This window comes from Pantherophis guttatus, chromosome 1 (assembly GCF_059756535.1).
Source record: "Pantherophis guttatus breed Tessera chromosome 1, ASM5975653v1, whole genome shotgun sequence".
NCBI lineage: Eukaryota > Metazoa > Chordata > Lepidosauria > Squamata > Colubridae > Pantherophis > Pantherophis guttatus.
The window spans coordinates 245682056-245701189 of record NC_142063.1 but is presented as its reverse complement, the minus strand read 5'-3'; the positions used below and the strand labels follow the sequence as shown (position 1 = coordinate 245701189).

Here is a 19134-nt window from a genome sequence, read left to right as displayed (position 1 = left end):
ATTGAGGGCTGCATCAGGATTGTGTTTGACCTCGGGGGCCAGGGTGGGCATGGCCAGCATGACATCACTTGTGTCGGCGAGAGCCTGTGATGGCCCGAGTGCTGTGCCAGTGAAAACAGGCTCCTGAGCTCCGTTTTCAGCTGGGACAGCCTCCTGCAACCTTCTGCCAGTGAAAACGGATTTTTTTGGGGGGGGGGGTACGGATAGCCCTCACAAGCTCCATTTTCGCTGGCAAAGGAACTGTGAGCCGGTTCTTTGCTATTTCCAAGGCGGCCCCGTGGGGCAGATCTAAGCATTCCGCAGGCCGAATCAGGCCCCTGGGCCTTGACTTTGACACCCCTGCTCTACAGGTAGTATTGCGAAGTTTTTCCTTTAAGATTTGAACAGTTTGAAGAAGAAAGCCTAATGTGTAAGATACTTTATTTTTATTAAATAGTAAAATTATCTTCCCCAGAGCAAATTCGTTTAAAGAATTTAAGAAAAGTTTATGGAAGATGCCTGTGGTATCGATTGCGATTGTTAAAGCCCCAGCAGAATATAATTCCTACAGTAAAGTAAGTATAATTGGTTTCTATTTTATGGGGATTTTTAAAAGAATTTTAATAAAAGCAGATTATTTCAACATTATAAAATGTTTAGAAAAATGATAAGATCAGCATTTTACCAATAACTCCTAGGAGATGTTAATGAAGTTTTAATTGTAAAGAAATTGAAAATGATTCCAAAGTCATGGATTGAATTTCAGGTAATGAAAGAATCTATTGAGAATCCAAAATGCAGTTGTTTGGGATTCACAGTTCTTCCTGCTTTGGGGGAAAAAGAGAGATGTGTCGTCTGTGATGCAGTGTTTTTAAAAATTATATTGTGGAAACCCTAGAATTCTTTATAGGCTGAGGATTCCTCAGTGGGAAGTGGGAAACTTCACTGAACAACAACAAAAAGCCAACCCACCAAGCAGTTTACCTTATGGAGAATTGTTGAGTATACAGGTAGCCTTGACTTACAACCGTTAATTTAGTGACCATTCAAAGTTACAACAGAATTGAAAAAAAGGATATGACTGGTTTTCACACTTATGCTTTGCAGCATCCCCATAATCAAGTGCTCAAAATTCGGGCACTTGGCAACTGGCCTCCCAGGGTCATGTGATCATCATTTGTAAACTTCTGACAAGCAGAATCAATGGGGGAAGCCAGATTCACTTAAAAACTGAATGATTCATTTAACAACTACAGTGATAAAATGAGGTGCAACTTGTTTAACTTCCTTTCTTCCTTAGGAACAGAAATTTTGGGCTCAGTTAAGGTTGTAAGTTTAGGACTACCTGTATGGTTTTATTATTTAAGACTCATCAATTAAGCTGAGTGCCCATTACAAATACTGGATGGGGCTGTAGAATATTGGCAGAAAGCAGTTGACATACTTGTATACTGTAATTTCTTTGGTTTTGAGAGATGGCTAGAGATTATTTTGGTTACTGTTTCCTCTGATGTTAACTCTTCTTTAAATGTACCTGGATATTTTGATTGCATACGATTTCTTTCTAAAAATTTAACTATTTAAAATTGATTTCTCTTTCACTTTCAATTTTACAGAAAAGGTGTGTTGCTTGCTGGATGGGCACTCTTTTTGTTTCTTGCTTACAAAGTGTCCAAAACAGACCGAGAATATCAAGAATACAATCCATATGAAATACTACAGTTAGACCCAGTAAGTAGCACCATTTTTCAGTATTTAAACTAAATTTGACACTAAATATTTCACCAGGGCCCTCAGTGGAATATCACATTCTAAGTCTATGTGTCTTTATTTCACTCCACAAACCTTCAAAAGACCGATTGACTGACACATGGAAAAGGGAGGGAGGGAAATCTGTTCTGCCAGTTGGGTTTGTCTTGTGACAACAGCAGCATTCAGCCAGCAGATAAATGCTTATTTTTTTTATTTGAAAAGTCATGCCCGGTAAGTCTACATATAAACGATATATTACATTTTAAGTATTTCATTTTTGAGTTAGTCACATTTTGAACTTTTGACAAAGACTGTTGTTTGAAACTACATTGAATATCTGGCACTATTTCATAAAATGATGTAAATATGCAAACAATATATTTACTAAACAATGCCATTTGGTATTAAAACATAGAAAGGCTTTTCTGGCCTAAAGAAAATGCCTTATAAATTAAATATATTTTTAAAAGTTTTTGTTAAAAAATACCCTCCTATAAAGCAATGATGCATGTCTCTGAAATAATAAATGGCATTCAGTTGTGCCTGTCCATGTCAGGACTTTTTTGCACCTTTGGTTGTAATAGAAGGAAGTAAACCTTTCGTTCTTCTTCTATGTTAACAGGAAATTGGGGAATACTCCAGGATAATAAAAAAGTGGGACAATAGGAAGAAAAAAAGGAAGTTAGCAAACAACAGCACAACAATATAAAAGCATTGGGGTTACTTCATCACATCCTCTTCTGTAATTAGAGGAATCTTCTAGAGAAAAATCCTGTCTGCAAATAGAAAGAAAAGAACTAGTTACAGTTTTACAATGGTTGTGTAATTTAATATGCTGATCACCAAAATTATTTGATAGTGGAAAGCAAACTTGTATATATATTCTTTTTGAAAGTTGAATTGTTTATTTAAATGATACACTTTAAATAGGTACAGGTCAATTGAACTCAGTTTTTCCTATGTTCCTGACTTCCTATATTTATGTAGGAATAGAGGCCATTGAACAATTTGGTAGTTATTTAAACATTTGGAGAATTTTTCATTTTTTAAAAGTTACATTTATACACGCTTTCAAAAAAAATTCTTAATGCTTGGGGCTTACCAGATGGAATTTAAAATTTGCTTTATAAACTTTAAAGAAAGCAGTGTTAAGAACAGCAGATTAGAGGGATCATATCTTAGAATTTCCATTGGATTAGATCTATTTTGGGACTGTCAGAGCTTTAGATGACAGGACTACATGTAGTGTTTACTGAACAACCATTGGTTTACAGAAAATAATAGCTTACAATTGGTCTGCACTTACATGCTTACATCCTTGCAGGGCCCCGGGGGTCACATGATTCAGATCTGATCACTCAAGTACCAACCTGGATTTCTGGCTGTTGCAACAGCCCATGGCTACGTGATCGCGATTTGTGACCTTCCCACCTGGCTTTCGATAAGCAAAGTCAATGGGGAAGCCAGAAGAAGGTTGCAAGTCATAGTCGCATGATGATAATCTTAACAATCATGGCTAAAAGGTTGTAGAATTGAGTGTGGTTGTATGATGCCTCACTTAATGACCATATCACTTAACAGTGATTTTTCTGGTCCCTATTGTCATAAATTGAGTTCTTACCTGAATGCCAGTAATTGAACATGTGGTTGTATCCCTGTTGTTTTACTGGCTTTCTAATGATTATAATAAGTTGTAGCTATCTCAAATGATTGTCTGGGGGTAATGATGAATTGGAAGTGGGATATGAAGCTAAATTTTACAATAATTCAGGCAAGCCAAAGGTCTTTTGTAAGTAGTATTAGTGGTGGGTTGCTCCCAGTTCGCACCGCTTCGCAAGAACCGGTAGTAAAATTTTTTAGTAGTTCAGAGAACCAGTAATAACATTGGCTGGCCATACCCCGGAACCGGTCCCTGGCCTGGTCGCCGCTCGCTTACCCTGCCCACCTCATCAGAGGCTTTTTTTTTTTTTTTAACTTTTAAAAGCATTTTTTCTACAACCTCTTCAGCGGAAAAAATGCTTTTAAAAGTAAAAAAAAAGGCCTCTGATGATCCCGCGGCTCAGCTGAGATCATCAGAGGCTTTTCAAAGCATTTTTTCTTCAACCTCTTTAGCTGAAGAGGTGGTAAAAAAAATGCTTTGAAAAGCCTCTGACGATCTCAGCTGAGTTGTCTGATCGGCAGAGGCTTTTCAAAGCATTTTTTTCTGCAACCTTTTAAGGTTGTAGAAAAAATGCTTTTAAAAGTTTAAAAAAAAAAGCCACACCCACCTGGTCACATTACCCCCACCAAGCCATGCCCACAAAATAAGCCACACCCACAGAACCGGTAGTAAAAATTTTTAGAACCCACCCCTGAGTAATATATTATTAGTATATTGTGTTTGAGGTTTGTTGTGAATAATCAGAAACAAGGTATAGTGAGTTCAGTGGAAGTTACTTTCAGGAAAGTGAAGGTGATCACATCCCTTATGTATTTCAAATAATTAATTTGAACCTCTTATTTTAATAGGGTGCAACAGTGTCAGAAATTAAAAAGCAATATCGTTTGTTATCGCTGAAATACCATCCAGATAAAGGTGGCGATGAAGTTATGTTTATGAATATTGCTAAGGCTTATGCAGCGTAAGTTTTTTCTGGTCATGGGGGGGGGAATGTTATTGTAAGCAACATGAATATACACTAATACCATTTTCTATATGTTTCAGCCAGTTTCTCTACTTACAGCAGTTGTTACAATACAGAATTGATTTTGTTTTCTTGTATGTATATAAGTTGATTTGTGATTCTGGTTTATAAAACAAGCAAAGATCTAAGGTCTCCTAATCACTTAGAGTAGATTTACAGTCATATAAAGGCTTCAGAGGAAGAGAAAATCAGTTTATTATAAATTATTTTCTCCCTTTTGTCATCGGAAGCGCTCATTTAGACCTCAAAGGAGCCTTTTTATCACTGAGGATAATGCTGTCTCACTCCCATTTCAAACTGTTTTTTCTCCTTTCTTGTCCTATTTGGTTGTTATCAACAGAAGTTATTGTACATCTTGGTGACATTTTTGCATGGTATTCTTGTATGTACACTCTGCCATGTCTGTCTGCTGTGCTATTTTGGTATGGATCATCCTGAGGATTTTCAGTTTTTATGTAGCAAATTTTAAAGCTTTCCTTTGAGCAAGGATAATGTGTACTCTAGAAACAAGCTTTCTAACATAATTGTGCCTCTTATTTTAGTTTAACTGATGAAGAATCTCGAAAAAATTGGGAAGAATACGGCAGCCCTGATGGACCACAGGGTAATTCTATAGTTTATTGTACCAAATCATAATTTATGTAGCATCCTGACTTTTGCTCTGTGATTTATTCTATCAGTAACAGTTTTCATTTTGTATACTATGTTTGTACAGTAATGTGATTTATCTTTATAGCTACGTATTTATGAGGCTCACTTCAATGTCACTCATGCCTCATTCCAATGTTCAGTGAATAGTGATTTACATCAGTGAATCCCGTTATTCAGAGATCCAGCTTCTCAAACCTTTAATATATTTATTGGCTTGTTAGATTACAATCCTACATAGAAATGTTGTCTAATTTGTCTAATTTACATTCTTGCTTCCTACATGGGAATAGCAGTTCTTACATACCTGCAAAATCAGACTGAATTCTGAATATTACCAGGCCAAAATTTCATGTTATGAGAACATTCTGGAGAATTTGGAATATTTCAATTTCAGTGTCATACCTATTGTAAATTCATAGCTACTGATATTTCCAAACCAATCAACAGCTTTTCCTGGAATAATTATAGAGCTTCCACTCCCTATGGGTCAGTTGAAGGGAAGTTGTTTACATAGGCATGAAAGTCAAGGTTAATGCACTGTTGTGTTGTCCTGAGTTGGCCTCAGCAGCATGATGAACTTGCCATAAAGTTACTCTTGATAGTAAACTATCCAGTTATGCATAATTCATTCAGTTTGTCTATCTTCATCAAGAACATATTTGCAGTTCTTACATCCTTCTAGGGATGTTTCTTTAAAAGTGATGTCACAAGGTTGGCTCTCAAAATCGATGGGATTGTTTTGTTACATAGAAAACAGTTTGTCACCTAACACTTAGCTTGGGTTGTAGTTTTTTACAAATAAATAAAGCTTTTTTTCATGCAGTGGGTACCTCTTGATTTTAAAAGAACCTTGTCCTATCTGTGAAGGAATGTTTATCTTAAGATCCTATGCAGATTAGAGCAAGAAGATTATTCCTTTAGTTCTGCATCCACGTATGCACCATAGATAGAACTTATTTTTTAAAAATAAGATCCCCCGCTTTTTTTTAAATAAGGGAAAGGTTTGGTTGAAAAGATGTATAATTTACCCAGCTTGTATGACTGAAGAAATGTATATATGTTGACTATATTGCCATATTTTGCAACCTATTTTTCCACGTTTCTTGCAGCTACAAGCTTTGGAATTGCACTGCCAGCTTGGATTGTGGATCAGAAGAATTCTATTTTGGTAAAGCAACTCCCAGTTTGGCTGTATTAAGCTGAAAGCCTTAGTGCAGTTGATAGTCTACAGAGGTTTTTTTTTAAAACAGTCATTTAGAGAAAAATGATAGTCAATTGATGTACGTAAACTGTTGCCAGCTTTGGGAAAGTTTGCATTTAGTCTACTTCTAGGCTTGTTACAGTTTGCGGCTTGCTTCAAAAAGTGCACTTTGCCTATGATTTAGTTATGGTGAATCCTGGAAGCTTTCTTTTATTACTGTGAGGCAAGGTAATGTAGCAGATTTCAGTGATAATTTGATTTTTCTTACACTGTTCTGCAAGTTTCAGATTTCTGTAAACACATTGAAACACATTCTGTAAACACATTCTGTTCAGATTGCCCTGCTGCAGTGAACATAAAAATACCCGAATTGCTGGGAATCCCCCCCCCCCGGAGATTTAGTTTGAGGTGTTGTTGCATAATTTCCTGAGGTTACTTAGAATAATCTAATCTGGTGGTTCTCAACCTTGACTCTTTTAAAATGGGTGGATTTCAACTCCCAGAATTCCTCAGTAAACATGCCAGCTGGGAAATTCTGGAAGTCCCCTCATCTTAAAATTGTTAAAATTGCTAAGGTTCAGAAACACTGGTCTTATCTATGGTACTTGTTCTGATTTTACACCCCCCCCCAATCATCATACCAGATATCTTCTCCAGCTAGAGACACTAATATATTTTTGAAAATCAAAATAATGCTGGAAACTAAATACAGCTGTACTGGCAATTGGCTTCTTGTAATATAACATTAAAATGATATTTTAATGTGGAAAAATGTTATTGTAACCTTTGTCATAATTAGTAAGAGTGTTTTTTGTTGTTTATTTTCAGTAGTTAAACATTTGTTAAGAAAAATAGTTTCTCTTTATCAGATTGAAAATCTAGCGAGGAAAATATTGGAGTCTTTTAAAATATGACTTCATTACCTATTTTGTTACTGAAAACTTTCAGTACTTATGTTTTTATACAAAAAGATGTCTCTGCCTATGTGAGCATTTCTGATTTTATTACAATGTTTCTGTTATTTCTTTTGATATTTCCTAGGTTTTGCTGGTTTATGGATTAGCATTTATGGTTATTCTTCCAGTGGTTGTAGTAAGTATTATTTTAAATCAAGGGTGAAAAGTACATTTCAAAAAATATAAAGTATGTACATACCAAATCTTGCTTTCACAAACTCAACCATCCCAATTTATGATGATAATTTTCTGATCTGGCAATTTGCATTTACATATCAGTGTGCCAAATTTGTGTAGCAAATTTTAACTATGTCCATGATTATTCAGTCTCTAAGGTTTCCAATTTTTTGAAGATTGTTCATATGCTATATAGGTTCTATTGCTGGCTAAAGCAAAAGGACTAGAATTGGAATTCTGAGTATTCAGAGATTTTGAATTCATGAGGAAATGTTCTATATTGTTGCACTATGTAGCTTACACCAAAATACAGAAAAATGTGTTTTGGATACTTCTTTAACATACAGATGTTGAAGCATGAAAATAGGTGCTCAGTTCTTTGCTGAGCAGCATTGACTGAAACTATTATGCCTTTTAATGCAAAGGGTTAGCATTTTAAGTTTGCAAGTTTGCATTTTCTTCTTTGCAATCATTTTGTTTTCTGTTTTTCCTGCCCCTTGGCACTGTACTACATGATTTAAAACTTTTATGCAACACAGATTCTTTGTATCTTTCAACTTTTGATATTGTGAAGTCATCTGTCATCTAAACTGCTAGAGTTTCTGTAATTCATTGCTTCCACAGGATTTATGCTCTTGAAATCACAGAGGTTCAAGACTTTAGATAATAGTAGTATTCATTGCATTTATGCATCATTAATACCAATATTTTTGTTTTAAATGACTTAGGGTTCTTGGTGGTATAGATCAATTCGTTACAGTGGAGACCAGATTCTCATCCGTACAACGCAAATTTATACCTATTTTGTTTATAAAACCAGAAATATGGATATGAAAAGTAAGCATTTTAAACCGGTTTAATTCTAAAATATAAATTTGTGCTTCCTTTGTAGTTATTTAGAGATAGACCTGCATTCTGCAGAATGTTTAAACTTTATGCATTAATTTTTCTGTGGTATGCTACTTGATTTCTTGAGAAGAATGTGGGATTAAGTTACTGGGTCTATGAATGGGCTGTAACATTTAAGGTGGAATTGGTTAAATTAAATTTTCTCTTACGCAATTTTCCTCATTCTAGGAAGATTCTTGTGTACATTCTATAAAGCATATTGTGTTGTTATGGGAGAATCAGTTATGAGAACCCTCTTCCTCCAGCACTTGGTACAAGTAGGATACAAAGACATAAGGAACCTTTAACTCCCTCTTTCCTCCAACTCTAAAAGATCCAAAAATATTAGCTTTGTCATGGTGGCTCTAGTGTTATCATAAAATCATCAACCATGTTCTTATAGCCTCCAGGCCCAGCAAGAGAAGGAAGTGTTTCTCACAAACTAAAAAAAGTTGTCCACCCCTGCTTTAGTATATTGAAAAATCATGCTAAAATTCAACATTGTTCTTATTCAAGAACTGCTGCTGCAGTACAATGCCAGTTCTTTCTCATATTTCTGGGACAAGGCCAGCACCTCTTGCCTCCTAACACAATTCTCTGGATAGAACTGTGCATTTAGTTTTTAGTAGCTGCATGATTAGATGGAAAGAATTCTATGATGCTAACATCATAGCTGGCTTTCAAATAATCTTCAGGTTTAAAAATGAAATACAAGATACCAACTGAAGAACGTTAAACAGGCTAAATTATACACAAGTAAATGTAAAGAAGATACCTATTTATAGGCATTGTAGTGTACTCATACAACTTTATGTTGATGAAGAATAATGGGGTATTAATGTTGCCTGTGAAGACACCATATATTGATATGAAAAGGATGGTAACAGACAAAATTTTAGCTGCTATTTTAATTGTCATTGATGTTGTTTCGTAAATCAATGTACCGTACTTAGCTACCATGGAGAAAGTCCCATTGTAAGATTTCTGAATACCCATTCATGAAAATAGTTGTCTAAGGTTAGTACTTGCTTCTTTAGTGAAAGAGTAATCCTAAGGTATTTGAATTATGCTTAGTTATTTGTTGTTGATGAGTCTCTGAAGAGAAAGTGGTAAATAAAAATCTTTCTGGGACAGAATTTGAGAAAGTCTTTGTATATATCTTAATACTTTTTACATACTAATACTACATTTATTTTTTTTCTCTGCAGGACTTATAATGGTTTTGGCAGGGGCTTCTGAATTTGACCCTCAGTATAATAAAGATGCAACAAGCAGACCTATAGACAATATTCAAATACCCCAGGTTTGTTATTAGTGATATATTTTTCTTTGTGTGTTGGTATCAAATAGTCTTTGACTTGTGACAGGTCACTTAGTGATCATTTGAAGTTATGATGGACCCCCCCCCCCCAAAAAGGTACTTACAACTTAATTCCAAAGTTCCAGTGATTGTGCACACCCCGTCACATGATCATATTTCAGGTGCTCAGTAACCAGCCCGCTTTTATGGCCGTTAGTAGCATCCTACTTCTGGTTTTCAGCAAAAATCTCCCATAGTGAACAATGGGTTCCCTTAATTATTGCAAGTTCACTTAATTATGACAAATTCACTTAGCCATGGTGATTTGCTTAACAACTCCACAAAATAAGGTAGATTCAGGTTGGTCATGTGATGACTCACTTTACAATCTTCACGACTTATTACTGTAATGGGCAAGGGTCCATTATGATCATACGTCGAGGGCTACCTGTTTCCTACAGTTGCATTATCTTTTTTTTTCTTCCTCATTTTCAGCTTATCAGAGAAATTGGCAGCATTAATTTGAAGAAAAATGAACCTCCGCTTACTTGTCCGTATAGCTTGAAAGCCAGAGTGCTCTTACTATCTCATCTTGCCAGAATGAAAGTTCCTGAGACACTTGAACAAGGTATTTGCTTTTGGAAACCATGAACAGATGCTTTTGGAACCATGAACAGATAATTTGAAATTATCTAATTGAATTATAAGTTTCATACTTGTTTTGTATGAGCTAGTATTTGTTTTGATGGCAAATAATTTGTTTGATTTTTTTAAGTTCACAAAAGGAACTCAAGTCTTAAATTGTGCCTTCATCACATACCTATTTTCAGTAATCAGCTACAGAAATTTGAATTGTATCAAAAACTTCAAAGAAGTGGTTGAAATCTGTATGTTTCTTAAACTAGGTTATATTTTGAACTAGTTATTTCTGCAAACCATTCCCCTCCTGCTTCACACCTGTATGAGAGAAGTTCTCAGTACCATTCCATTATTGGTAATGGACAAACAAGCTATAGTAAATGGTTATTTGATAGCTATTGGGTTGCTCTCAGTAACAGAAAATGATGCTTAATTATGACTTCTGGATTTTTCCCCATTACTTGCTTAGGGGAAGAGTCATGGCAGCATAAGAAATGTCTGTCTGTGCATGCCCAAAAATATAGAGTTTATGCATATCTTGGTTTACATTGAGATTTGAGTGTTTGTGTATGTAGATATTGGATGAAACTCTTACCTGTGTCCATCAATCACTGAAAAAAATGTTGCTGGTAGAGAAATTCCTCTGCATTCTCTTGGGTGCCCCCCCCCAAAATCTGCTCTAGAGCAGTGGTTATCAACCTGTGGTTCACGGACCCGGGGAGGGGGGGGCGCAGTGTCATCACAGTCGGTCTGCAAAAACTTGAAGAAATGTTATGATTTAAATCTTGAGTTAAGTTGTGGTGGTCCTCGTGGCCATTGTCTGTGGTATTTAAAGGCGGTCCATGGTAAAGAAAAGGTTGAGAACCACTATTCCAGACGATTGAACGATCCTTCAGAGCAGATTTTGAGATAGATTTTTGAGTTAGGTATGTGAAAGGTTAGGGAAGATGGGATGACCATTAGCACAAACAGAAGCTTGTTTGCATGATGCCATTTGGAGCTTTAACGCACATGACAGGTCTTTTGGTAGCTATATAATAAGAAAGGAAAGACTATAATCATGTATAACATTCACTTTATGCACAGAATTGTTCAGGTTTTTTTCCCCTTTCTTGTAGATCAACAGTTTGTCTTAAAAAAGTGCCCTTCCTTGCTTCAAGAAATTGTAAATGTAATCTGCCAATTAATACTCATGGCACGTAGCAGGGAAGGTAAGTCCTAACATATATTTGTGAATACTACCTCTGTACTGCTAACATACTCTTTCCTGTAACTTTGAACTGAGTGAAATGTTGCACTATAGGGAAAAATGTTTTGAATCAAGGTACATCAAATGGTCTAATTTACAGAATATGTCCAAAATCCAGGACCCATTACTCCTGTGGAATTGAAAATTGGCAAATTTTATAAAATGTTGTGTGACATAAAATTATAAAACATTTTATCATATAATACAAAATCTCATAAAACTTTTCCTGTGCTGATGTTTGACTGCACTATACAGTTCAACATGGGCTATTTTAAAGGTAGATACATTTCTGGATATATCACAGGTTTTCCATGGAAGACATTGTTGAAGGAATTGAGAAATGTGGTAAGGAAATATCTCTGAAAGGATAACCCAAGGGTTCATGGTTTGTCTAGTAATATTTAAAATCCTATAACTTTTCTATGGAAACAGGTAACATGTAAAGGAGGAGTAACATTGTACTGGTAGTTCTCAACATACAACCATTCATTTAGTGACTGTTTGAAGTTAGAACAAGTTACACTGAAAAAAGTGGCTTATGATTGTTTTTGACACTATCCTTACAACATCCCTATGGCTATGTGATCAAATTCAGGCGCTGGGCAACTGGCATGTGTTCATTGATGGTTGCAGTGTCCTAGGGTCATGTGATCCCCTTTTGCGACCTTCTGACAAGCAAAGTCAATGGGGAAGCCATATTTACTTAGCAAACATATCACTACCTTAACAGCTGCAGTGCTCACTTAACAACTGTGGCAAGAAATATCGTAAAATGAGGCAAAATTCATTTAATTTCGCTTCACATTTGCTTAGCAATGGAAATTTTGGACTCAATTGTGGTCACAAGTCAAGGATTGCCTGTATTTATTTTAACTGTCAGGGTTTACGAGTTGATACATTTAGGCAGTCTTAAACTAGAACAAGAGATCTGATAGTATTAAGGTTATTTCTTCTCTGAGTCCATTTTCCATCTTCACTAAAGTAGCTAGTACTACAGTTCCGGGGTCAGAGGTGGCATTCAGCTGGTTCACCCGAACCGGTAGCGGAAATTGTGGGTTGGCCTGCCCCCCCGCCCCGGCTCTATGTCCTATTTAGGGATATTTTTTAGGCCAAGCGCATTTGTCAGTGAATGACAAATTGTTCAGTGACCATTTGATGTTGCAATGATGTTGAAGGACTGGTGGTTACGGCTAGTCCTTGAAACTGATATTGCAATGATGCTGAATGAGTGGTGGTTAAGACTAGATCTTGAAATTGACATTGCAAAGATGCTGAAGGAGTGGGTGGTTACGACTAGTCCTTGAAATTCCGGCAGTCTTGGCACTCCTGCAGTCACTTGATCCTGATGTGGGTGCTTGGCAACTAGCTGGCACATACGATGTTTGCAGCGTCATATGATCGTGATGTGCAATCTTCCCTGCTGCCTTCCTGCAAACTGAGTCAATGGGGAAGCTAGCAGGGAAGGTCGCAAGTTGCTTGGGTAAGCCTCCCCTAGCCACATTGGACACCCACACAACCTCGTACTCTCTCTCTGAACCTCGCCCTTGTGCTGCACCTCCAGGCCAATCATGCATCTTCCTCCGGGCCCCACTGCACTCATGCCATCTCTTCTCGGCCACTCGCCCACTCGTCCTGGTCACTTGCTTTCTCTCACGCGCTTGGCAGCAGCCTCTCCCCTTCTCCGCTGACTTGTTTGTGAGTTGCCTTGGGTTTTCAATTTTCTGCCAGCTTGCCCGCTGACTCTGGTTGTTGGCAGGAAGTTGCAAGGAGGTGATAGCTTAACGATGCACACTCCTTGCTTAACTACAAGTAGTGTGGTCACATGACATTGTGCTTTATGACTTCATTGCTTAGTTGTGGAAATTTTGGTACCCATTACCATTGTAATTTGAGGACTACCTGTACTGTATATTGCTAATTAATACTGACAATTGAATATAAATATTTCCCTGTGTTTCTCCCTCAGAAAGAGAATTTCGTGCTCCCTCATTGGCTTCTTTGGAAAACTGCATGAAACTTTGTCAGATGACCGTCCAAGGGCTTCAGCAGTTTAAGTCTCCACTCCTTCAACTCCCACATATTGAAGAAGATAATCTCAGAAGGGTGTCTAATCATAAAAAGGTAGAAGAAATTGAGATGATCTGTAGCTTCTTAGAACTCATTTGATCTGACCACATTCTGGAAAATGTTTATTCTTTGAGACACTTGATTGTTTGGTGTAATAGTTATGGAACTGGCCTGGAAACTAGGAGAGTATGAGTTCTAGTCCCACTTTAGGCATGAATGCCAGCTGGGTGACCTTGGGCCAGTCATACACTTTCAGCACAATCCATCTCACAAGGTTGTTACTGTGGGGAAAATAGGAACATTATGTATATTTGCTGCCTTGACTTAGAAAATAAAAAGTTAGGATAAAAACAAACAAACAAATGCATACAGAATTTTGTCAAGAAGGATTATATTTCAAAGTAATAAAAAAAAGTCTACAATAACTGTTGGCCCAAATCCCCAAAAAGCAAACAGCTGCAGGTAATCCTCAATTTAAGACCACAATGGAGCCTGGAATTTTGGTTGCAAATTGTTGTGGTTGTAAGTTGAAGCAAGTTTGCAGACTTGATTTTATGACTGTTCTTATGACATTCATCGTTGTTGTTAAATCAAGTGGTTGTTTGGTGAAACAATTGGTTGTTAAATGAATCCAGCATATCCAATGGGGCAGTTTTTGCCGTTTTCTGCTGGAAACTGGCAAAAAAATGTCACAAATTTGTCATGCCACTGTGGGATGTTGCAACTGATTGTAAATGCAAGCCAGTTGCAAAGTGCCTGAACTGCAATTCTCTCTCTCTCTCTCCCTTCCCCCCTCCCTTTCTCCCTCTTTCTCCCCTCTCCCCTCTCCCCATCTGTGTGTGTGTGTGAGAGAGAGAGAGAGAGGAAAAGAGAGAGAGAAGAGAGACAGTCATAACTTTGAGATGATGTAAATAGCTTTTTTGTAGTTCATCCTTAAGCAATCTGTCATAAGTCTAGGACTACCTGTACTTGTTAAGCGTCTCAGAGCTACTAATCACTCATTCTGATAAAACTATCACCAGCCACATGACATTAACCTGACTTTGAATGCTAGAATGCTACTTACTGCTGCACAGCCTTTTATAGTGCAAATTTACTGTCACCTGATGATGCTTAGCTTTCTGTTTTTTAGCAAATGGCATTTCTGAGTAGATGGAAAGGTGGAATATAAAGTAGATAGAAGTTTGACAATTTGAGGCTAGTTATTGAGTTGACTAGGGGAGCGTGGATAGGAAAAAGGAAGCGATATTCATTTCCTACCTTCCTGTCTCCTCTCTCGTTTGATCTCAGTGATTATCCAGTTGATCTCTATGTTTAATTAATTAAACATTGCTCCGTTTCCAGAGAATCACATATAGTGATTCAACATATTTTGCAATGTTTTTGTAATAATTAAAGTAAAAGCAAACTTGATATTTGATACAGTTCATGTTCTTGATCATTCATGTCTAATACTTAGAAATGTATGTTTTGTTTTGCTTAATGAAAACAGTACAAAATTAAATCTATCCAAGACTTGGTGAGTTTGAAAGCTTCAGATCGTCACAATTTACTTCACTTTCTTGAAGATGAAAAATATGAAGAAGTTATGGCTGTCCTTGGCAGTTTTCCACATATCATCATGGATATAAAACCCCAGGGTAGGTGGTGTGTGCTGTCTTAGTGAGTTGATCAGGATTTCTATTATCAAATTAATGCTATATATTTAATAGTAATAGTGAATTTACACTGTTAATCCCTTAGGAATTTTAAGATCTCTGGCATTGGCTGTCTTAGATTTGAGGGTCAAATAAAGAGGACATAATAAGCTTCCATGTTGACAGGTTAATATGTATAAGTCTGGACAAGGGCTGTGAAAAATGTTTCAAGGTTGGAATTTCCCCAATTGCCCTATTTGCAAATATGAAACCACTCTGGAACAGGCTACTCCAAGCACTGCAGAAGAGTTTCAAGCTTGAAAAAGCTATTCTCAGTATAAAATGCTTCCTAGCTGATGGTTTTCAAGCTTGAATCGTTTAGAACAGGGGTGTCAAACTTCTGTCATCACAGCAGCGTCACGTGACATATCACAACTCCCCCCCCTTCGCTAAACTGGGCGTGCCCAGTGTGTGATGCATCCAGCCTGTAGGCCGCAAGTTTGATATCCCTGATTTAGGAGGATATTAAGACAACAGTTTTGTTTTTGAAATGAGAATGTTGTGAAATTTCATATTCAAAATGGTTCAGAATGAAATATATTCTGCAACTGTGATGGAAGACCGCAGTTTACTAAGTGTTTCTCATATAAATCATGACGAATTTTGACACAGCCATGTTCAATTAATGCTAGCTGGTGTGTAAACAACCTCTTGCCTGAGCTGTTTTCAGGAATAGACTGAATTAATACCAGCCTGATATAGATTATAAATTAGTCATACATAGCATTGCATTTGTAGTAATTCACTGCTTGTACACAGATTTTAAGTAGAAACCTTAAACATTTTTCTGGGTCTTATTTTCTGTTCGTGTTCCTGGGTTTGTTTACTTTTCTGAGTTTTTGAACACTCATTGGGGGATGGATATGTACAGTATGTACAGACATGCACACATACCCCTGTTTTGATAATGCATCTTTCTCCCCTACTAGGAAGTAACAAGGATTCATTGTTTCCCAGAATTAACATATCAAATCTTATTTGATTTTTAAAAATGTACCCATTAAAATAGGCTTGGTTGATCTAAATGGGCAGTAGTCATTCAATTCATTTTTAAACCTAAGTACATATGAAGCTGTAGATGTTGATTAGTATCACTTGAGGATACAGTCCCTTTTACTTGTTAAAGAGTTCCTGTGAGGAAATTTGATAATTTTAAAAAGAAATTAGAACATCTTTCTTTTTCCTTAATCCATTAAACCTGTTTACCTTTGCTTAATTGAAGCTCTTACTATTACTTTTTAAAGATTTGTTTTTAAAGAAGTGGTTTGATTTTCTAAACAGTTAAATTAAGGAATTCAGTGTGATCTCTAACTCCATGCTCCCCTTTCCATTTATGTGATTTGATGGGTTATCTTTGCTTTATTTTACTATTCATTTGCAACCTAGACCATTATTCAGACCAGCTTGTCCCAACGTATTTCCCTTCAGATATGTTGGATTTTTTTTTATTTGATGCCAGTTTATATGGCAGGTATAATCAATGCAGCAGTCCTGCACATCTGGCAGTCATCAGACAATGCCAGGGAGATACAGTACTAAAAATACAGTTTTAGATTCCTTTGTTATTTTTTTTTGTTATACATTGAGCTATCTAAAGTCCTTTAGTTCCAAAATAGGAGTGTACATAACAATTTGAATTCAAAATGTTTGGAATTCGAAATACCCGGCTCAAGTATGAAACGCCACATTTTGAATGCAAAACTGTTTTGAGTGCAAAGCAACTATTTCAAGACTGAAAACAGAGATGGTTCAAATATGATATAGTCCAGATTTGGAACATTTTACACACCTTTATTCAAAAGTATGCATTTTAAACTTTTTAAAAAGAGGATTCTGTGCAGAGTCTTTGAAGTAGAAATTGAATATATACAAATTTGTCTTTGAGCAGCTATCAAAAGCCTCTCTTATATAGTCTGGCATTCTTCCTTTGTCCTTCAATCTGCAGCTGCTTGTGATGTATCTTTAAGGTCCTTTGAGTTTTATCATTAAATGAGATGGTTGGATAAAATCCAGATGAGAGCTCAAGCTGCAAAAAATTAGCTTTTTTGAGTCATGCATTTAAAAGTTGAGTAAAACCTATTCACAAGAAAGCTATATAATTGGGGAACCTTTATTTCAGTTTTGGATGATGAAGACAGTAATAACATCACTGTAGGATCGCTAGTCACAGTTTTGGTCACCTTGACAAGACAGACAATGGCAGTAAGTATTTATATTGATACGCACTGTTCTTGGGTTTATTTATGCTATATCCGGTCATATCCCTGAATGCATCAAGAAGCAAACTGCACAAGGCTGTGGAATTCCCTATGACTTCAGTTCATGCCAAAATCCCCACTTGTAGCTTTTTTATGTGGTATATGAAGGGAAACTTCTGAATTTGAAGCCCTCTGCTTCAAATTAGATATACTTACTGATTACAGGATTTGTTCTAGATCCCAGTCTAATGACTCAGAAAACAGCTCAATCTGATTTGTGCCAAATCTGAAGCTTTGTTTCGATGGACAAGAATTGTAAATATATAATTATAATAGACAAATATATTATGCCATATGGGGACAACTAGGGCCCCAAATATAATCGTAATTCTATTAAAATGTAAAACAGAATCTAATGTTATTTGTGGCCTGGTTGTCCCTTCCAGATAGAATAATCCTGCAATCAAGTTTCCAGTAAATAGTTTGGGGAGCACTTAATAATTTAGTCCTTAGCTGTTCTTAAAAAGTTCCCCTACTCCATCTGTCTTAAGTATTTCTGGGTCAATTTTAAGGAACCATGAACTGTGGTTTGATAATCTGCCATAATTCAACAGGGCACAAATGCAGCTTTTGGGCTATCAAAGGTGATTTGGGATGGGGAGCGACCTTTGGTATCCAAGAAAAAAATTACAGGTACTTGTGCTAAATAGGTAATTCAATGCTAGGTAAAGAAACTTCTCCTGATTAAAAAGAGAGATACAGTTTTTTTGCCTCTCCCTTACAACTCACATCTCTAAAATGTTTTTTGCTTAGCATTAGAACAAAAGATTTTACATTCACTTTTCACTTTGTGAAAGTGGATACTGTTAATGCCTTTTTGGAAATGCAGATAACTACAAGAAGGATACCCAGTATTGTGCTTATTGACTTTTTAAATGAAATAATCTTTCTGTATCTTTTTTTTAATAGCATAGTTTGCAGATGTGTGTTTATCAGCTGGGAGATGTAACACTCATTCATCTTCACATATGGTCAAAAGGTAGATCTCTGGATGATTTCTAGTAGATCTGCCTGTATGATATCCTTGCAGTTCCTTTACAACAGTGATAATGAAGACATTTTCTCCTTCATTTTAAATTAGACAAAAGAAAGAAAGAAAAAGAAGAAAGAAATTTATATTGCCCAGAGTCACCTTATAAAAGAGATGGGCAGCATAAAAATTCAATAAATATGTAAAAAGAACTGCAAATGTATGTCTCAAAGATGCTCTCTCAAAAGACACCTTTGAGACAATTATGACCAAGATGACTGAGAATCTCCACAGACAACTGCAAATGTAGTTCTGGCATTTCAGACCAACTCTTAATGTAAGCCATATGCACACACTGTTCCTTAATTCTTCCATTTGCATATTTGCTTTCAACAGTTATTTACAATTAAATTTAAAAATATCTTGTAGAAAGCCCGTAGTCTTTCCACCAATTGATTAAAATTTCCCTCTATTAATAACTGGATTCTTCATCTTGAGAAATACGAACCAATGTTTCACTTTCTGTTCATTATTAATGTTTAATTGATCAGTTTTTCATGTTGATACAGAGAGACTAAGGTAATTTATTTCTCCCTTTATTCAGGAAGTGTTTGAGAAAGAACAGTCAACCTGTTCAGCTGAAGAACAGCCTGCAGAGGATGGCGT

General features: G+C 36.3%; 1 protein-coding gene across 1 annotated transcript in view; it reads left to right on the top strand.

The window, feature by feature from the left end:
* The window catches only part of SEC63 (SEC63 protein translocation regulator), a 37532-nt gene that overhangs the window by 8259 nt on the left and 10139 nt on the right, over positions 1–19134 (top strand). The window contains exons 2-15 of the mRNA XM_034409113.3: positions 455–554; positions 1596–1710; positions 4240–4352; positions 4958–5019; positions 6176–6234; positions 7309–7359; positions 8129–8237; positions 9497–9591; positions 10084–10216; positions 11346–11438; positions 13443–13597; positions 15036–15183; positions 17360–17442; positions 19073–19132. Of these exons, the coding sequence (XP_034265004.1) occupies positions 455–554; positions 1596–1710; positions 4240–4352; positions 4958–5019; positions 6176–6234; positions 7309–7359; positions 8129–8237; positions 9497–9591; positions 10084–10216; positions 11346–11438; positions 13443–13597; positions 15036–15183; positions 17360–17442; positions 19073–19132 (1376 nt within the window). The remainder of the gene's footprint in view (positions 1–454; positions 555–1595; positions 1711–4239; positions 4353–4957; positions 5020–6175; positions 6235–7308; positions 7360–8128; positions 8238–9496; positions 9592–10083; positions 10217–11345; positions 11439–13442; positions 13598–15035; positions 15184–17359; positions 17443–19072; positions 19133–19134) is intronic.